General features: G+C 37.6%; 1 protein-coding gene across 2 annotated transcripts in view; it reads left to right on the top strand.

Annotated features, from left to right (window-relative positions):
* The window catches only part of oys (oysgedart), a 183668-nt gene that overhangs the window by 136501 nt on the left and 25681 nt on the right, over window positions 1–21486 (top strand). Inside the window, exon 2 of one of the 2 annotated variants that reach the window (XM_065230453.1) lies at window positions 1403–1608. The exons of the other annotated variant lie outside the window; for it this stretch is intronic. Within the exon in view, the coding sequence (XP_065086525.1) occupies window positions 1540–1608 (69 nt within the window). The 5' untranslated portion in view covers window positions 1403–1539. The remainder of the gene's footprint in view (window positions 1–1402; window positions 1609–21486) is intronic. 2 annotated transcript variants of the gene reach the window in all.

Here is a 21486-nt window from a genome sequence, read left to right as displayed (position 1 = left end):
ATGTAACTATTTTTTTTGGGCCTCCCTTAGCTCAGTCGGTAAAGGTGCAGCTACAACGCAAAACCATGCTGGAGGTGGCTGGGTTCGATTCCCGGTCCGGTCTAGGAATTTTTCGGGTTGGAAAATGTCTCGACTTCCCTGGGCATAAAAGAGGTATGATTGGACTTGCCACACAATCATATCAATGCAAAAATGGTACAGGCATCGAAAGCTCTCAATTCATAACTGTGGAAGTGCATCTAGAACACTAAGTTGAGAGCACCCAATAAGCTAATATGCGATATGAAATAAGCTTGAAACGCGAAAAAGAAGAAGAAGAAGAATGTAACTATTAAGTAATTCGAAGGATTTTTTTTCAAGAAATTCCTTTTAAAATCAACTTAACATTCTCAAATTATCCTCTCAGAGTTTCTCATAAATTCCTATAAGACAAATAAAAAGCCATGTACATATTTTGATCTCACAACTACAGACTGCATTGATAAGGGTATAAAATTATCAAATATTAGATTATTAACTACACAAAATTTTTTTTGTAAATTTACATGTGTCATTTTGATGTATTTTCTGTCCTTTCAACTAAACAGCAATAGCACATTAATATTGCATGAAAGTATTTAACAATACATTCATTTGCATTGAGTTTTACTTATAAGTCAAAAGTTTAATTGAAATTGATTTAATTTTCAACGAACAACAATATAAATTTACATAAACGTTTAAATTTCAGCTTTAATTCATTGAATTTCAGATCGTTAACCGTGTAATTTTACATTAATAAACCTGCTCCAGTACAACTTATTTTTATCTGTGTAAATTTCAAGCAACAATTCTGGTCCTTTCTTGCTCTTGTAGACCATGATTAAGGCTCGGAGAATGCATTAACACTCCGAACACGATGCCTCCTGTAAAATGTGTAACGGCAAACTTGCAATGTTTGAAAAATCATAGCTCAGCCATTTAGTCGGTGACGAATTTCAAATCTATTGATAAATTGTTGAGCAATGATTTTTCCAGCGATACCATAGCATACCTAGGTGTAAATTTGTTATTTAATTTAATTAACCATGAACAGATTACCGCTTACGATGAATCTCAGTAGGTTCGTTGAATGTCGCATATCATTAGCCGTCACAATTAAAAACTGTTGTTATCCTACTAAATCTTACGGACAAGCTGTCAATTCTCTCACGGTGTCCATTGTCATTGACAGTGTAAATTGGGTCATCGAAATGCCCGGTAGCTTAAATAAGCTACACCGTGCAGCGGTTCCAATTATCAGCTTCTGTTTAGTTTTCCCCTAATCACTCGACCAATTCCGACCATGGCCAATCCCCCCACGGGCAGTGGTTAATCAACTAAAATAGCCGTCTATTATTAATCTACGATAATACCAATGCAGCGCTGGCAATTTGTTCGATGCATAAATGATTAAGGATGCAGTGAAGTGAAGGTGAATCGTTCCATGTGCTTGAAATTGATACTATGAAGCAGCATTGAAGCAGACAGAAAAGTTAAGGTCAGACGAAATAAAACGAAATGGACTTCTTGTTGGACATTCCCGAGAAAGCACGTGGCTACCTTGTCGACATCGGAGTGATTAAATACGTAAGTAATCATCACCCACTGACATTGTTGTGTAAGTCCGGGCCAGGAAAAAGCACGTCCCACGGTGACGTCATGTGCCGTTGGTTTTTTTTTCACTGAAATATATATTGATCAAGCAAGCAAGAATCAGCATGGACTGCGTGTAATTTAATGTTTGAGTGTACATATCCTCCCTCCTCAAGGTAATCCTCTTCGGATGCCCCTTTTCCAGTCGCAAAGCCCATTCTTAGTGCCGTGATGAAATTTCTTGTGTTCACCGAAGAACGTTGTCCGCAAAAATACGTACATCAAATGGCCCATTCAGTTCAATTTATCATGAGTCAAGCACGTTTCAATGTAATATGTATGAATGGAACACCCACCCATGCATGTGTGCGAATGAGAAAAGGTCTAGGGTAAGACATAAATTACGTTACATTCGTTTACATTGGGCAGCAGAACTGGAATCTTCTCTATCTTCGAGAACGTGGAGAACTGACTGAGGAACGATGGCCCAAAGCAAAAATCAGCACTGGTCAATGTTTGTTTTATGAGATTACATTTCTTCCCGTGAACGGCGGCAACGGCTCTGCTGCTTTGAAGAATAAATTAAGCAATTTATTTATGTGTCCAATAGAGAGCCCCCAAAGCTTTTGCTCATTAGTGCAAATAAATAATGTCGGAAAGTTTGCAATTCCTTGGATGACACTCACCCCATTTGTAGTGTATCTACTACTGAGTGAAGATTCATTCTATGGTGCGTGATTGTTGCGCCAAGTGGTGGTTCCATGGGAATTCAGAATGTGGCACGATTAATCAGCCACTTGAGCGCTGACGCAATTCAACGGCATCGTCCTGTCCTCATATAAGAGCACCGACAAAGCTGTGAAAGATAGATGCCACGTTTTTCGCCAATTGGTATAGACTTGCCTTAGAAAACCAGATTAGGCCATTTGAAAGTACTGTTTGCTAATTGTTTGTGATTCTGAGGAATCCATCGTGGGTCTCGGCGGGAGTGCGAGTGTATGTATGTCTGTGTATGCTTCTGCTTCAAGATAGAATGTGTGTTTATTCTGAAAATTGAATTTTCATCATGCGATAATTTGGACGGATTTATCTAATGTTTTTATTTTTCTGTTTTTTTTCAGGTACGTACGATCACAGCGCTTTTATCCAAAAGGATCATTTGTAAGTAGTATAAAAATAGACCCTTCATAATGGAGGCATCTTCACAATTTATTCAAATTTGAGTAGCTCAAATTCATTCGCATTTTGTAGTGAGTATATTTCATTTAAAGGTAAACCTGTCATAACAGGTTTGCTCAGTCGTAAAAATATAATCGAATTGAAGCGGAAAGACTAAAGCATCCAGAGTGTCTACTACTTGAAAAAAAAAACCAAAAAAACTTGGAATCTTCAGGGAATATTATTTTACCTCCAAAAACTTCAAATTCGCAAGGAATTTCTTTCCAAGCAAATTTTTAAGAATAGAATATATCGCCAGGTTCTCTCAGAAATTTTATAAAATAGCTTGAGTCATTTAATATCTGGACTAGCAATGGACAATGTTGAATCGAAACACAAAATATCGATTCTTTTGGTTCGATTAATCGATTTTTTTTGTAATCGATCTCAAACACGTCAAAAATCGACTAAATCGAACTATTCATTCGATTTTTGCTTCGATCCAAAAAATGTTCAGTGCATTTGCATTTGAAATTTAATATTGATTTTTTTGTTGTAGTCACCTTTGCACATCACTTGGCTTGAACATGGATTCTGAAAACAACCAGTGTGACAGTTCAGTAGAAATATTCACTTCTTATGACATATTTCAGGATCATCAGTCCTCTGCTATGTCAGAACTGGATCGCCATGGGGGCATATCGGCAGAATTACCAAATGTCTTGCATCAGCCAATTTTCCCACGTTCTGTCGATCGTTTTCAAGCATTGGTGAAAATCCGTAGTGAATATCCCCATGTATACCATATTGCTCGAGACTATTTATCGAGAATGGTAACAAGTGTTTCGTCAGAGAGGCTATTCTCTAAAACTGGTGAGACCATACAGAATCGATATCGGCTCAATGCAAAACGCATGGCTCAATTAGCTTTCTTGGGATCCCTCTCGGATGAGTTTTGGGATATCTGAATTAAGTACTTTACGTACTTATCTGCTTGGGGGCGACCCCGGCGTAGTGGTTAGCATCCATACCTCTCACGCCAAAGTCACGAGTTCAAATCTCACCCCCGGACAAGTCACGAATGACCCAAGAGCGTTAAAGTGACTATAATAATAAAAAAAAAAAAAAAAAAAACTTATCTGCTTTTACACTCCGACCATCTAATCGTTTTGTTTCATATGTTAATCTTTCGTTTTTTAAATCGTTCATTTAATACCAATAAAACGAATATTATAACCTGTTAAATCACTCACCTAATCAAGTATCCTGAGCAAAAACTTCCACATGTCAAATGAAATCAAAATAGTCACTCACAACTTTTACTGCGTACGTACTACACAATTTATTTCTAAATGATATCAATCATCACACTAAATGACTATTATAAGTGAAATGTCATAACAAGATAGCTTATGTAACGTAATATCAACTTAAGACTGAACTTGGCGTTAATCTGCATCAACTTTCGTTATATTTGAAACATTTTTGCGCCATTTTGAAAAATGAATCGATTAAAAATTATTGATTAAATCGGTGAATCGATTATTTAAAAAAAAAATAATCGATTCACTAAGGTCGATTCTTGCTGCAAGATTGCCCAAAGCTAATCTAGACGCACTGTTTATTTTACTGCAGTGCTCCTAGCGGTTGGATCTGGAATGTTTTGACAGCAGTTTGTTTTTAAATGTTTCCTCTTTCAGTGCTGAAGAGTTCGTCACGATTCATTTTATTTGAAAGAAGTTATGCTTGATGGAAGCCGCGAACCGAAAATATTGGACACTCACTCGGAAAATCCGACGCGAAGTCGTTGAAATTGGCTAAATCGACCGTGTACAGTGTTCTCAAACGTGAGCGACATACTATCGATCGGCGGGATCATAGCAAGCGTCGTAGTGGAACTAAGGATCGGAAGCTGCATTTGAAGGTGTTGAGAACGGTTAGGGCAAACCCAGGGCTGTCGGATTATGATATCGCCAAGAAATTCAATGCCAGTCAAAAGGATTCGTCAGCGAGAAGGATTTCGATCTTTTCGGACCAGTAAGCAACCAAACAGGACACTGAAGCAGAATCTAGTGGCCAAATGACGTACCCGGAAGTTGTATAGTGAGATTCTTACAAAGTACGAAGGATGCATCCTCATGGACGACGAAACGTACGTGAAGATGGATTATGAGCAGTTTCCCGGACAAAAGTTTTATAAAGCCAAATCCAAAAAATCCAGGTTTTCGTGACAAACAAGACTATGGATTCGAAAATGTACAAGCAGGAGTGCATTAAAAAACGTATTCTTCCGTACATTGAGACGCACAATGGACCTGTAAAATTTGTCCTGATGTGGCAAGCTGCCACTACAGCAGAGTCTACAGGTGTATCTGGACAGCGGGGTAGATATCTTCGAAAAGGACAATTGTCAAACAGAAGTTGATGAAGAGTGGAAAGGTGACTCGGGATGCGACAAAGATGAAGTGATGGTGGAACAAAATGGCCGCTCAGGGTAGCCAACAGAGTGTTCAAAATATGATGAGTGGTATTCGAAGTAAAGTTCAAGATTTCATTAAAACCCAATCGGAATATTTTTTTTCGCCATTTTTCCTTTAAAGTTCATTAAATGTCCTTCATTTTGAGTACTCAACGTTCCGAGATACATCTGTTTTTTTTTTGCGTCTCGATATTAAATGACTCAAGCTTTATTTTATAATACAATCAACTTTATCTTCCGCGTTAAAGGGCGAACACGAAATTATTGCGACACCGAAAATGTCATGCCAAGTTTCTTATAATGTTTAGAATCAAACCAAATTATTAGGGTAGTTTTATACATATATTTACTTCAAAAATCAAAAGAAAAGTTAATCGATGGAGCCTTGAGTGTAAAATTGAACGCATTTTCGCTTGATGCCCTCCATCAAAGTCTTTACAGTGTCATCCGGTACCAGTTTCTCAGTTTTTTTTTCCATTTTCTTAACATGTCCTTCTCGTCTTTGACTGTCTTCTTGCTCTTCCGAAGTTCCCGCTTCATTATTGCCCAGTACTGCTCCACCGGGCGCAGCTCCGGACAGTTTGGCGGATTCATGTCCTTTGGAACAAAATGGACAGAATTGGCCTCATACCACTCCAGGACACTTTTAGAATAGTGGCATGATGCCAAATCTGGCCAAAATAGCGGAGCTTCGTCGTGCTGCTGCAATAACGGCAAAAGGCGCTGCTCGAGGCACTCAGATTTGTAGATCTCGCCATTTACTGTGTCCTTTGTCACGAAAGGCTCACTCCTCAGTCCGCAAGAGCAGATGGCCTGCCAAATGAGATATTTGGAGGCGAACTTCGACATTTTCTTCTTCTTAAATTTGTCGTCCACATCGAACCTGCTCTTGCCGGTGAAAAACTCCAACCCCGGAATTTGCTTAAAATCGGCTTTTATATACGTTTCGTCGTCCATCACACAGCAGCCATATTTTGTCAGCATCTTCTCGTAGAGCTTCCGTGCCCGAGTTTTAGCCGTCGATTGTTGCCGCTCATCGCGGTTTGGGAAGTTCTGTACCTTGTATGTATGTAGTCCAGCTCTCTTCTTTGCATTCTGAACGTAGCTCTGCGACATGCCGATCTTTTTAGCCAAATCACGGCTTGAGACGTTGAGATTTGCTTTAATCATCCGCTTCACCTTTCCCTCCGTCTTTTTGTTCTCCGGTCCCGGTTTTCTTCCAGCTCCTTTGCCGTGGTCCAACGTCAACCGCTCCTGGAACCGCTTCAACACTCTGGAGACGGTTGAATGGTGAATGTTCAACATTTTTCCCAACTGCCGGTGCAACAGGTCAGGAAATTCCAGGTGTTTGGAAAGAATTTGTTCTCTCAACTCGCGTTGGTTCACCTCCATTTTCGTTGAATCGAAAAACACGACTTCGAGTTTGACTGCATGTACACAATACACATCAATGAGAAAGTGTGCAAAATTTGGTTGATTTTTACCCAATGGTAAAAAAGTTATGCCCTGTTGAATGTGTCGCAATAATTTCGTGTTCACCCTTTAGTTACTTTTACTCTTTGATGATGATAATTCTGGAGTGGATTGATCTTCAGTAACAACATTAATTCTTGTGTTTTTTAAGGTCTTTACCATTGATAATATCTACAGATTTTAAACTTTGACTTTTTTTTCCTAAATCTTGGACCAAATGAAATCAAACTTTCAATATTCTGGAACAAAAATAAATATGCAAGACTACAGAATCTGTAGGCATAATTTAAAGGGAAATCAGAGAAAAATATCAATGGATGAATTTTTAGGAAAGTGAAATCTGATTCCTTACAAATTAGTACTAAGGAACTTCAGACTCTAGGTGCAAAGTGAGGAGAGTTCCAAGGTAGTTCTGAGTAGGATTCAAAGTAGGGTAAGGTGGTAGGTATATGATCAACAGCGATTTTACTCGTACTACTCAAAGACTAATTAATACAAACAGTTTTCCTGATGATAGTTCCGCGGCACTTCTAGCGATTCTTGGTAAAAACAGATTAATTAGTTTTGAAAAACACGTAAGTAAGCGCTATTACACCATCTTACCATAAATTTACAAGAAAATTCTGTTAAACTTTTCACGACAATTCCAAAGAGAATTCAGTCTAAAACTTCAAAGTAATTTTGAGGAGACTGTTCTAAGCGATTTGTAAGGAGAACTGAAAGTTAATTGTAAGGAGAACTCCAAGGTACTTGCAGCCAGCCCGGTAGCGAGTCGTTTTTTAGTGACTTGATATCTTTTTTCAAGCCAGTCACTAAAAAGTCTCTTTTTTTAAGGCCAAGTCACGAAAGTCACTTTTTCTTGTAATAAGTCACTACATTTTGTTCTATTTTTGAACAATTTGAAGTTGACTACCTTTGATAGAGTTTTTTTTACGTTTAATCGTTCTTCTCTATCTACAGGGTGTCCACTCACTTGGCTAAATAAAGTTCCCTGAGTTTTGAAGATCTATTGATCTCAGAAAAGCTAGATCATTAGGGAATTCCAGAGATCTTAAGGGGAAGTCCCCGAAACTTTAGCCCAAACTATTGAATTGATTTAAAAATATATAAGCGTGAGTTTAGACAAATTCAGATTAGTTCCATGATGTGCTGAAATAAAATCGAAATCCCATAAGATGTTCCGAAAGGTTCAGTACATAGACCTTCGGAAAATTTATGGAAACTTCAGAAATATTTCATGAATTTCACATAAATCCAGAGAATTCCAGGGAGGTTTTTACGAGAATTCAATTTATTTTAATGCAGAACCGAGATTTTCATTAGAGTTGAGAGTTTTAGGGAAGCTCCTGAACATCAAAAAAGATCAGAGAATTAAAGGGAAGTTTCTAAAAAAAAAAAATCTAGGAAACTTCGGTTTGCGCAGAGAAAATTTCTGGAACGCAATAAAAATTATATGAAAATCCGGAAAATGTGGGAGTATTTCTAGGGTGTTATATCATGGAAATTTCAACATCTACAAAAATTCGAAAATTTAGCTAAGTTGATTAGAGAACATCAATGAAGTTCCATTAATTAAAAAAAGGCGAGAACTTTTAGCAAGCACCGATATTTTTGAGAAATTCCAGAGAACTTTCAAGAAATTTAGATATTTTTAGATTGTTTCATTATATTCAGTGAAGTTCCGAGTACTACGAGTACGATCACATAACATCAGAAAAATCACAATAACTTCAGGAAATTTGCAGCGACTTACAAGGAGTTCCTTAGAATTATGGGATATTTCGAGAATTCTATGATATATTGATCCGAATACTTTAGAAGCTTCAGGGAATTATAAATCTATATCAGAAAATTTACCGGAACATTTGATCAATTTAGAGTGATTAAGGTAAGCATACAAAACTTCTGGGATGTCCAGGCTTTCCAGGGAAAATTGGTGATTTAAGGCAAAGTTTCGTGAGCGTTTATAAAATTTATAAAACTTAAGAAAAATTGTAGAACTTAAATATTTGCCTTTAACAATTTGCCTGGATTTTAACAATTCCAGTAAAATTGTGGGTTCTTTTAAAACATACTAAGATATTCAGGGCAGTCTAGAGAATTTTAAGGAAATTGAGAAATATTTTGGGCATTTTTAAAAACATCAGGAAACTCTAGACTATTGAAGAAGTTATGAATTAGTTTCGATAATTTGAACTTAAACATTTGAATGTAAGCTTAAGCATTTTTAGAACAGTTCAATTAAATTCATGGTAGTACAACAAGCTTCATGAGAACTGCAAACACTTAAGAGAAGTTTCGAAAACTTCGAGAAAAATATTGATCTCGCTAATAAAACTCTTAAAAAAAAAAATACTTCATGAAAGAAAAGATATCCTCAGAGCAGGTAAATTATAAAAAGTTTAAAAAAGTTTCGAGAAATTCAGTGAATTGTTAAAACTTTAGAGAAGATTTATGATCGTTGGAAAAGTTTAGAGAAGTTAAAAAAAATGATGAGAAGTATTGCGAGCATCAGGCTAGTTTCTCAAACTGCAGAAGAACTTCACGGCAATTTAATTAAATTCAGGAATATTTTGGGAACTTTAAAGTAGTTCTGAAGACCTCAGAATAGACCATTCCATATTCAACGGAGATTTCTCATCAAAATCCGCTTGGAGTTTACTATCTTAGGCTTAGGCTTCACATTAAGTCTAAAATTCCTCAGAACTACAATGAAAGCAGATTTTAGTTGATGTTTTTCTCATAGATTATTTTCGCAGAACTCCCGTGGAATGAGGTCCTTAGAAATTATAATATAATTCAATGAGCCTTAAAACTGTGCAAGGAATTTGACTCCAGATTCTTGAAAATTTCTCGTAGTGTCATAACTTTTCAGTTCAGAATTTATAAAATTTGTCAAAAATATGCATATTCTAAAACCAAAACAAAAATCATTTGAAGCCTCTGAATTTTAAAAATGTATTTGTTAATGAAGATTAATCCATTCTGGATCTGGATCAATCTGTGAATGAAAATAACTAGGAATATTAAATGTTTTTATTTTAAAATGCATTCTTAGTATGAAAATTATTAAATTTCCTGAATAATGATAAGATTCCCTGAGACTTCCAGGTATTTTCAGGAAAAATAAAATTCCTTGAGAATTCCCGATTTCTCAGGTTTTTTCAGGTAGTATAAGCTTGGAGGTTTAGTCATAAACTTTCTATTGAATCTTTCGCTTTAAAGGTTCCTATCGTACATATTTGAGTGTTTATGTGAATCTAATTGAATAAGTCTAAAATATCAAACATTCATTTTGTATGCCATCAGAATGACTAATTTTCTACCCTTAGGTCACTTTTTAGTCACTTTTTTTACAACTATGAGTCACTATTTGGTCACTTATTACTTCAACATGGTCACTAAAATTACTATTTTTGACAGCAATGATCGCTACCAGCCCTGTACTTGTAAGTAGAATTTCAAGTGAAGACGAAGAATCCAAATTCTGACAATAATTCAATGAGAATTCAGAGGATACTTTCAAAAGCACTCAATCATTTCAATGCAGTTTTGAGGAAAGTTGCTAAAGAAATTTTTGAGGTAAATTTCAATGAAATATTATGGAGACTTTTAAGGTTCTTTCGAGAACTCAAAGACCATAGGACCATTTCAAGGAATTCTCATTTCTACTCAAAGAGAATGTTGAGCAGAATATAGAGGGAATTCCGAAGGTTATTCCATGGGAATTTTAGAGTGAATGAGAAGAGATATTTTCAGGAGTATTCGTTGAGGAATTCCTTGGTAATACAGTGAGAATTGTTTAGAACTGTATAAGAATTTGCAGGGTAGATCAAAGAGCGTTCTATAGAGAATTTCTACATTATTATAGGGCAAATTTCGCGTAATAGGAAAACTTTCAAATAACTATCACTATTTGTGTATATTTCAACTATTTCTGATCAGCTCATGTTTCCTCTCGCTTATCGTTACATATTATATTAATAGTTGCAGCTCTTAGAATGAAAAAAAAAACAACACGAAAGTGTAACATTCTTCGGCAGCACGGTCGTATGAGAGCCATGTCCTATATGTTCCCCGTCCACAAGAAAGGCGGTAAAAGGAATATCCAGAATTACAGAGGCATCACATCTCTATCTTGCTGCTCCAAAGTATTCGAGATCATAATCAATAAGGCGCTCTTCAGCTCTTGTAAAAATTACATCTACCCAAAACGGTCAGTAACAACCAATTTGACCGAATTTGTGTCGCTCTGCGTTCGGACCATGGATTCTGGCGGACAAATCGACGCTGTTTACACTGATCTCAAGGCTGCATTTGACCGAGTAGACCTCAACATTCTTTTGAGCATGCTTGAGAAACTCGGAGTGTCTGGATCTTTCATCTCGTGGTTCAAATCTTACCTTACGAACGGTTCGCTTTGCGTTGAGATTGGAGCTTCTCGTTCTGAAGTGTTCACGAACGTTTCCGGCGTTCCCCAAGGAAGTAATCTGGGACCGCTTCTGTTTTCGCTTTTTCGTCAACGAGCTTTCGTGTCTACTGCCACCTGGATGCCGGCTATTCTACGCTGACGATGTCGAAATGTATGTGGTTATCAATTGCATCGCTGATTGTGAGGAGTTGCTGCTGATTGTGGATCATATGCAGAGTTGGTGATCCCGTAATTTGTTGACGCCCAACAAGTGCAATGTGATATCATTTCACCGCAAACAAAACCCGATAATATTTGATTAGTCCATTTCCGCAAAAACATTAGAGAGAATTAGCCAGATCAAAGATTTGGGAGTAACACTTGACTGACACCTTCAAACCACACTACAATGACACCCTGACTAAAGCTAACAGGCAGCTTGGCTTTATGTTCAAACTATCTGAAGACTTTCGCGATCCGCTTTGCCTGCAGGCGCTGTATTGTTCGTTAGTACGTACAATCTTAGAGTATAGTGCTGTCGTCTAAGCATGCTGGATAGCCAGATTTGAGAGTGTACAGAGAAAGTTTGTTCGCTACGCGCTTCGTCATCTGCCTTGGCGTGACACGGCTAACTTGCCGTCTTACGTCGGCGATCGCTGTCGTCTGCTTGGAATTGACATCTTGGAACAAAGAAGACGGAACGCTGTGTTTGCTGATTCCCCCGAATTACTTCGGCAGCTTTTCTTTTACGCACCTGAGAGAGTGATTAGACAGCTTAATTTTGTACACCTCGCAGCTCGTAATCGGCAATATGGGTTGAATGAACCTATCCGTGCCATCGCTAATGCGTTTAATGACGTCTATGTATTTTTTACTTTAATGTGTCGCATGGTGTCCATCCAACCGGGAAAACCGGGAATTCGTATTTTCCGGGAAAAATGCGGGAAAACCCAAATCGCACCGGGAAAAATCATATATACTCATCCCGAGTAACAATTTTGGATTTATCATAGTCTTGTAGGCTATAATTTGGTCTCGAAGAATCCTTTAAAGCTTTATAAAACTTGCAATGGTACTCGGCAATTTTTCCTTTGTTTCTACTAGCTTAAAGAGTAAGTTTTTCGAATGATCCAAACATGTTAAAGTGTTTTGGAAAACCTAATAATCCAATCCTAATAATGATATTATGGGGGTTCACGAAGATTTACCCATTATATCATTAAGTCGAATCATTGTATACCTTGTTAAGTCTGCAGAACTTCTAGACCAGATATCCGGGATGATTTTGATAATCCAAAAACGTTATTTCTAAACACAACTATTCATTTTAAATTATGTTATAAGTCTCCGTGAAGCACAAAATGCTCAAAATTTATGAGTTGAAAGCGAATAACATTTCGATTAACATGTAAAGTATCTCCAGGATAATTTGGAAAATGTGTGTGTGTCATCCTCTACCCCTCACCCAGCTGGGAGCGTTGGACAAATAGAACTGCTCCGTAATGGTGCCCTTTATGTTATGAAGATCAGTACTTTAAAAAGGATAACTTTTGAGGCAAGACAAGGCGTCCTCAACAAGTTTGAGTAAAAGAATGTACTAATGTCCACAACAAGCACAGCAAAACATAGATGCCCTTATTCACACTATCTATTCAGGGGTAGAAGGAGAAGAGCCACCGCAGCCAACTGAAGCTTGAACCGGGTACCTGGGAAACCCACAATACCCGCGGCACAGCCAGCAAACGATGCCCTGTCGTATTTAGTTTTTGAATATAGTTGCATATTTAGTTTTTAAATATAGTTACCTTTATAAATGCATTTTATGTTATATGCTGGAATAAATTTAATTTTTACTTAATGGATGGATCGCATCAAATTTTTAGCCGGATCCTGTTCTTCTCCAAAAATAATGTAATGTGATACTGACCGCCCACTTTCACCACTTCTATTTCTGAATTCTATACACTTCTTCCATTCACATTATCGATTCCATGTACCAAACTTCCACTACAAAATAATCCGCGCCCATTTGCTCCAACTTTACAAGGACCCCCGCAAATGTGCGTGGCTTATTTTGTAGTGGAAGTTTGGTATGTATATGAAATCGGTAATGTGATCTTAATCTCCAGGAAAAAATGTTGTTCTCATTTAAAGTAATTCTTCGTAGTCAAGATCTCCAGGACAATTTGGAGAATGATAAACATTTTAGTAATTTTTTTAGTAACTCACAATATGTTGTTTGTCTTATAGAACTTCAAGATCTAAACTCCAGGATGATACGAAGAACTTTAAATACTGCAATTCTCCTGCTTAGGTCTCTTGTATTGATATATTCTTTTTCCGGCATACCAATATAATATTTAGGCTCACTTTTTGCAGGAGACTCTTTGATCTTATACGGATTCATGATTTCATGAGATTTTGGAGATCTAGATCATCAACATGTTAATGTTACTCTCATGTCATATTTTGTCTAAAAAGTAGAGCAATTCTGCTGAAAAAATATGTTTATCTATAAACGGTTATTTTTGAAAGCCTTTTTTGTTTAAGGCAGGGATGTTTGGGTTTTATTTTTCGAATAATCGGGAAAAAACCGGGAATTGAAAAATTGGGTTTGAATGGACACCCTGGTGTCGTTAACTGTTTTTATTAGAAGACTGCCCTGAATTAGAACCTGTCCTGTTTTTGTTTTAATTATACTTTTTTAATTCATTAAGACAACCATATGTCAGATGAATCATTGAAACAATAAGTAAATAAATAAATGCCATATGAAGTTTTAGATTGGTACTGTATTTCGATAGCTTGTGTTGCGAGTGTCAGAAGGAAAGGCAACGGATTATCACAGAAAACACGTTGACTAATGTGACCGCTTACACCACTGGATCCAAGTTGATTCCAATACTGTCTGAGGCAAAGGTAAAATAGCGAACCAAAAATTAATTTTTGAATCGAACTTCTTCGATTTTGCGTAACTGTTTGTTATGAGCAATGATTCTCATTCTTGCTAAAATTCTGCCATTTTGGATCATGTAAAATTTTCAAAACGGCACCCCAACAGGGGAGGTTGGTAAAGGAGATGTCAACCCGATTTGTGCCTTCTTCAAATTTGCTCGCTTTCTACTCTCTATGTATGTACAATTTTCACACTCTAACGGAACTATCAACTCTATACTTTCATCTCCTCATCTATCGTATAAAATGACCACTTAAAGTCTGATAGCAGCGTCGGTGGCGTAGTGCCCTCCCCTTGGCTAGTTTTTTAACCTGGACGTTGGTGGGCGGGCCTAATCTTATGCTTCATAGTGGAGCGTTGGAGACGGTTGGTTTAGGTGCGGCATCGTTGGCTCATGCCGTGACAAAATAGCGTCATGAGCATGCGATGAGGATTACTGAGCTTCCCCTCTCTGATGAACCATTGCATAAGAGAACCAAAGTTCTAGCCTGAAGTGATAGTATCACACTTGTTACTCCTTTAGCCGCGTCGTAGTACGCTTACGTATAGGCACTGACGTTGGGTGCGATACTGGCGGGTTTTGCCGCAAATCACTCTTATTTTATTTATTTTTACGCAGATAGATTTATTTGGGTTTGCAAGGGAATTATACTATTGAAATATTTCAGAAAGTGCCCAACAGTGCTCCTTCTACTTGCGTGACAAGCTTTCGTTGTTGTTTTCATTGAAGCATTACTCAGGGAACAGTGTTAAACACCATTTTTGTACATGGTATTGTAACTAATCTTATATGTGCTTCATCTTGATTTGGGAAAAGTGTTTGAACTATGGCTCGGGATTTCCACTGTGGCGTGCTTCTATTGTGACATAACCATACGTATTTTTGTGGTGCGACATAGTGGAAACGTGTGAGCGTAGTTGAAGCATATACCCTATGTAATTTAAAAATCAGCTAGGAAACTAACTTCAAAGTGAAGCATTTTAGTCACTTGAAGGTGTCACCTGGGACGAACTAATATATATAAAATATAGGTCAAAGTCAAAAACAACTTGAAACACGTTAAATTTTAGATTACATTCACAAGTGCAGGTACTTAATAAAGCATGGTAGGTAGATTAGAGATTTCAATTATTTATTAAATTAGACTAGAGATATCATAATCATCAAACGAACTTAAATATGAAAATTTAGACAGCCTAGTAGCATTAAGTGGATTAACAGAGTTAGGATGCGGAGGGTCCGCTTAGGGAGGCAACTAGCCTTTAAAGCAACTGGCAACTAGCCTTTTCATATATTGTCTGTTTATTTTGATTATTGCTTTAAAATATCAATTTGGTATATATGTGAAAGGATGAATCAGTGGGAGATGGATTTTCGGTTTCTTTACATTTAGCATCACTATGTGTCATTGCCTCAAAACCCCCCAATAACCGGCCTCGTCAATCCCTTCCTTTTCCCATGGCGTTCAAGTGGTCCGCATAGACTATTCAGCCATTACCCGTCCTTTATCCTCGGCTTTGGATTGACTTGCGCTCCCATTGCCCCACCAAACGCTGCAAAATGAAAATGAAAATGAGATAGCGGCGTCGGTGGCGTTGTGGTAAGCGTGATTGCCTCTCACCCCAGCAGGCCTGGGTTCAATCCCAGTCGGCGCCGCCAAGATGTTCTGAGGGAAGTAAAGCCGTTAGTCCCCGGTTCATGAGTTGATGGGTCGATAGGTAGAGTCCAGGTGTGGGAGCTGCCTTCCTGGCGTCGGTAGCATTGGTGCTCAGCACGAAAAACAAGATCGACGGAAAACAAATCAAGGAAAAAAAATCTTATATCTGACGTTAAGCAACCATGAATTCTAGATATAACAGTAAGGTAATGCCCAAGGGAGCTTTAAGAGAGTTTTGACTAAAATTCCTAGTCAATTGTGTGAGTTCAGCTCTGTGGAAAATTCTATGGCGATTGTCAAAGGATTCCAAGTTCCGTAAAAAATACCAATACGTAGCTTAAATATTTTTTTTAATTTAAAGGATACAATTCCAAAGCAATTTAGCAAAGAGTTTTAAGGAAATTCCGAGGACGGTTTCTCAAGGACAGACATATCGATAAGAATTTTTATTTTTTTTTTTAATTTATTGTAAGGAAAATTCTAACTGAAATTTCTTAAGAATTTATAGTAGAACTTCAAGATAATTCTGTGCAAAATGTTAATACAATTCTGAAGCCAATTGCATGGGGGAATTCAAAGGAATTAAAAAATGAATGAGTGAATTCTTTGAAAAAGTTTAAAATTCGAAAAAAAATTTGAGAATGTCTGGACTTTAAGTCATGTTAATGGGACTCCAAGAGTGAATCTCAATGTAAATTTGTAGAAATCTGAAAAGGCAAATGATTTTAAAGGAAATGCTTGAGAACAATCAAATAAAATTCTGTTAATTTTTAAGTCTTCGGCGCAGAACCAAATTCAAGATCTGTTGTCTTAATAATCGCCCATTTAACCTGATGATCTCTTCAGCTCATTCGCATTCGCTTTTATGCTTAATAGAAATGTGTATCAGCGGCGCCGGTGGTGTAGTAGTAAGCGTGACTGTCTCTCACTCCAAAGGTCCTGGGTTTCAATCCCAGTCGGCGCAGTCGAGATTTTCTGAGTCTTAACATCTCTTATCACGCCTTCCTTCGAAAGGAAAGTACAGCCGTTGATCCCCGGTTAATGAGTTGATGGGTCAATTGGTAGGATCAAGTGTGGGAGCTGCCTCCCTGGCGTCGGTAGCATTGGTGAGTACGGAAGACAAATCAAGGAAAAATAAATAAAGGTGTATCGCTCAACCGGGAAAATTTAAACAATTCCGTGCTAAAACCGGGAAATTGATAATTGGGAATTGCTGGTCACCATGTGACGTTTAAAGCACGCACCACACTAACGGGTGCATCACCGTGTAAAAATTTTCAGATATTAATCTTAAAATTTAATGTAAATCAATCTGTAAACATTAGTTTGACAGCGGTTTGTTTTGTATTTTTCTCGGATTTTCACCACCACACTCTTACTCAGTGTACGAATAGAACCGGACGTGAAAATCTTTATTTTGTTTGAATTAGAGTCGGAATCGGTCGATTTAGACCCGACTCCAGCCCTGGGATTCCTGGGACTTTAATAATAATAATAATAATAGTAATAATAATAATATTCAATGCGTGTGTGTTTTTTTTAAATGCGTGTGTGTTTGTCAATGCTTGTGTGTTTTTTAAAATAGGGTAAATGTCGGCTTTTGCACCCATTGTCTGTTTTCGGTAACCAAAATTTATACGGTAATTTCACTACAACGATTCCTTAGTTTTTCAGCTTCAATCTAATAAGATTTTTATGACTGAGAAAACGTATTTTTCTGAAGCATACGCACTAGAAAATGCTGCTCATTTCGAGTTGCTGGAAAATGCTTTAATATTATTGAGAGTTGGGTGATAAATTGTTGATCATTACCCTTGCGTCACTGTCTAGAAAATGCATTTAGTTTTTTTCCTAACATGAATTGATTTTTTCAACCACAACGCTCTTAAAGATTTATGTTGGTTTAGATTTGCACAATCATGAACCGCTTCAAATTTGGATCATAAAACTTAAGAAGTTGATTTTTGCGATTGCCTGGCTATTGCCTCTCTAACAAGAACGAAAAGTTTAACTTGTTTGCCCTTTTTTTTGTAAGCAGAATGGAAGACGAACAAGATCGAAAGCAAATATGTGTAGCGTAGGTGTAACATTGTGAAACTTCCCATCGGTCGAGTGGGAAAAGCTACGTGTCAAATATTTCCCATTCCAATGTGCTAGGGGTCGGGAAAGAGTTCTTGCGTTCGATTCGGATTTGAGAGGTGGTGGAAGCGTGATGGAAGAAAATAAAGCTCAACAACACATCAGAGAGGTCTCTCCGGGTCAGGACTCGTTGAGCAACTTTGTTGGCAGTTTGACAGTTTGAAATTGCTCTTGCGTGAAAGCACGACGGACCGTAGCGGATAATGCCACCGGGAGCGAACCTCTTTGGTAGCTCAGCAGAAGCAGCAGGTGCTAGACATACATTCTTGGGATAATTTTTAAATTGAATAAGCGGAAAAGAGTTACAACAAAGATGAGATATGCTGTTGTTTTTTTTTAACACAGCGCGATATGTATCTCACATTGAAATCAACTCTCACACGTGTTCCGTATCTATTGTAAGTGTTTGGTGGTTCGTTCTACGATTCAAGAGTCATGCATGGGGTGATTGTTGCATATATGTTAGGAACTAAAACCACTATAAAGCTAGATGACCATATATGCTTTGGTACTACAACCGCCAATATGGATATGCATGACCACTTTTGCAAGTGTTCGCGGTGAACCTCACCTTTAATTGGTTTCGATCAAGTGCAGTGCGCACATAGCTGCTATAGGTAGACAACAACAACAACAACAACAACCGGTACGATGGGTGATGCAATGCGGCGCAAGTTACACGTGCCTCCGCTGTACTGGTCTTGACCGTGGCCGTGACTGTCAGCTGAACTGTCAGGTCGTGTACACAGCATAGCTTTAACACATTGAACCTTTGTTCATTAATTTTGGGGTGAATCACAAAATCCATTTTTCATCCCTTAAAACACAAAACAAAAGTAATGCCAAAAGTGTTCATGAATTGTTATCATTCACGGTAGTTGCCATTTTATGAGAAATCAACAAACAAGTAGTACCTACTTTGGAATTCGTTGAGCGTTTTTCTGCGCGTGCAAGAACAATAAACAAGTGTGAAAATTCAATTTCAATCAGAACTGTAGCAAAAACTTATCCCACAACAAAAGTGAACTCCTTTGTCTGTACATTTGCTTCGTCGTACATACTCGAGACGAGAATTGCCCCTTTGAGGCCAAAATCAGGTGCGCGGCATTGTGTTCTTTATTCTGTAGCAGCGAGTATTGTATGCCTACACCACCGGTATCAGCGTACCTTCCACTCTCTCAGCTGGCTCGGTAGAACACAAAAGCCTCCATTTGATGGCGGTGGCAAATGAAGCGTCGGCTGCGTCGCGGAACCTAAATGGAACGATAAATCGCTCGACATGTTATGTGCAAAGACAAATTTTATAGTCCCACTGCTACTTGAGCGGGATTCAATTTGCCTACCACCCCCTCCTTGTGAATGTTTTCAAGTTCAAAAGTTTCCTCGATAAAGGGTGAAACGAAGCTCGTAAAGTAAATTCATATCAACACTTGACAAATAATAAAGCCACCCCCCGTTGCTGCTTATGCGTTCTCCGCCGGAAGGCACGTGATTTTCAACCTCTTTCCGCTATCGCAATTTTCTTTCGATACTCCCTAGGGCCCGGAGCGACACGAACATTAGGAGCTAGGAAGGTGTGGGAAAAGCGATAAAATCCTACACACGGCCGTTTCGTTCACTCAAATTCGCATAAGCGTAGGTTACTCATAGACTGAGTTAAATGTTGCTCAATTTTCCAGGAAAAACCCTTCCAATATGAGGAAAATCGAGTGGTTTGACGATTTTTGAGGAAAAGCGTGGAAAATTTTACTCAATATATAAATGACATACGTTTTTGTGATTTTGAGTGCAAAACCCCTCAATTTTGAGTCGATCCCATCGGCCGTACTAAAGCTCCCCTTTGACACCTTTTGTTTTTGTCCGCTACCGTCGCCACCACCACCAACAGCTACACGGGGTGACGATTACTATGTAAATAATAATTAGAAAATTGAGGGGAAATTATGGGAACCGCACTTACCGAAAGTAAAAGAAAACGGGAAGCAACACCAGGTCACCGCCGCAGTGCATGCAGGTGGTGGGAATCGGAGAGGTAGGTGTGCTATTTTTATAGAAGCACAAAACAAGTATTAACACCACCGATGATGATGGCTTTATCAAGGCATGACGAAGGAAATAACGCACGTCTAGATAAGCGAACGAACGGGGCTTGGTTCTGACGTTTGCGTCATGAAACAAATTGAACAGTAGCTTCGAAGGTTATCGGAATAAACTTTTTTTTATTTTTGAAAACGATGGAAGATGAGCTAAATAGACCTGATACACACAGCAAAATGATGGTTAATTGCTTCTACCATAAATATCTTTGGATTCTTATGACATAACAGCAAAAATGGACTTATATGGGTACTTGACTTACGTTCAGGAAAGTGGAGAAAAATGTCCAACACAAAATATTTTCTAGACCGAACCGGGAAATCGTTTAGGCCACTTAGTGATCTTATTCTGGTAAGAAAAATCAAACCTTTCGAAAACTTTACCCAACCACCTGGAATCTTCTGAGATACTGAGTCCCTAGTGAGCAAATTAATGTTGTTATCTGATGGCTAATTATAAATTTCGTTTGGATTTCACTCTCTATGTAGCGCTACCCGAGCAGGAGAAAATAACTAATGAATACCTAATTCTGACCTGATACCAAAATTTGGTATTGACCAGCATGACATAAGAGGTAAAATACCAAAGAATAATACCAAAAAAATACACGCAAAATACTTTGTAAATAGCAAAAATGGGTATTTGTATACCAAAAGAATACCTGTGTGGTATTGTTTTGGTATTGCATTATCAAAATTTGGTATTGCAATGGTATTTTGGGAACATATTTTTGGTATTATTTTTTGGTAATTTACCTCTTATGTCAGGTTCATCTATACTAATTTAAGGTATCGAGACATTCGTTCCTGCTCGCGTGCTCGGGTACCCAGGTAGAGGAGTAGAGCAAAATAATATCATAGTTTAGTATCAATATCTTATTATGTTGTTAGTCAGTTGTGCGCTATAACAAGTTAATAGCTTATTCTGCTATCAAAGCATAATTTGCTATGATTATGATATTTTAGAATCATGAATTTTAGAGCTAATCTTGATCTGATAGCAGAATAAGCTATTTATATGTAATTAAATTGATTAAATCAAACAACATATCAATAGCTTGATGAAGTATAATAACAAAATGTGATATTAATTTGCTATAATTTTTGATATTCTTTAGATATGCCAACAACTGACTTTGCTATTACAGTCATACCTCGATATAAAGCAACCTCGATATAACGTAACTTTCGCCTCGATATAACGTAACTTTTTTTTAAGTTTAAAAATTGAAAAATATCAACTCAAAATCGATTATTAGCGTTATAAATACATTTTAAATTATGTTATACAAAGTATTATTAAATTTTTCATATAACGCTGAGTTGAATAAACATCATTTTTATCCGAGAGAGAGAAGCCAGTTCTATAACGGATGGTTTGTTTTCTTTGTCTTCTTTTTTTTCTCCCCTACCCGATCGTGTTGTTGGTATGCGAAGGCAAGCCTGGGTCCGCACGAAAAAATGTTGTTTTCAAAAGACACAAGGTGCCTTTCCTAACAAAG

The sequence above is a fragment of the Ochlerotatus camptorhynchus genome, unplaced genomic scaffold (assembly GCF_037179485.1).
Source record: "Ochlerotatus camptorhynchus isolate MF236.1 unplaced genomic scaffold, CSIRO-AGI_Acam_v1.1 ptg000330l, whole genome shotgun sequence".
NCBI lineage: Eukaryota > Metazoa > Arthropoda > Insecta > Diptera > Culicidae > Ochlerotatus > Ochlerotatus camptorhynchus.
The sequence above is the reverse complement of the archived record's forward strand: the minus strand, read 5'-3'. Positions and strand labels throughout refer to the sequence as shown.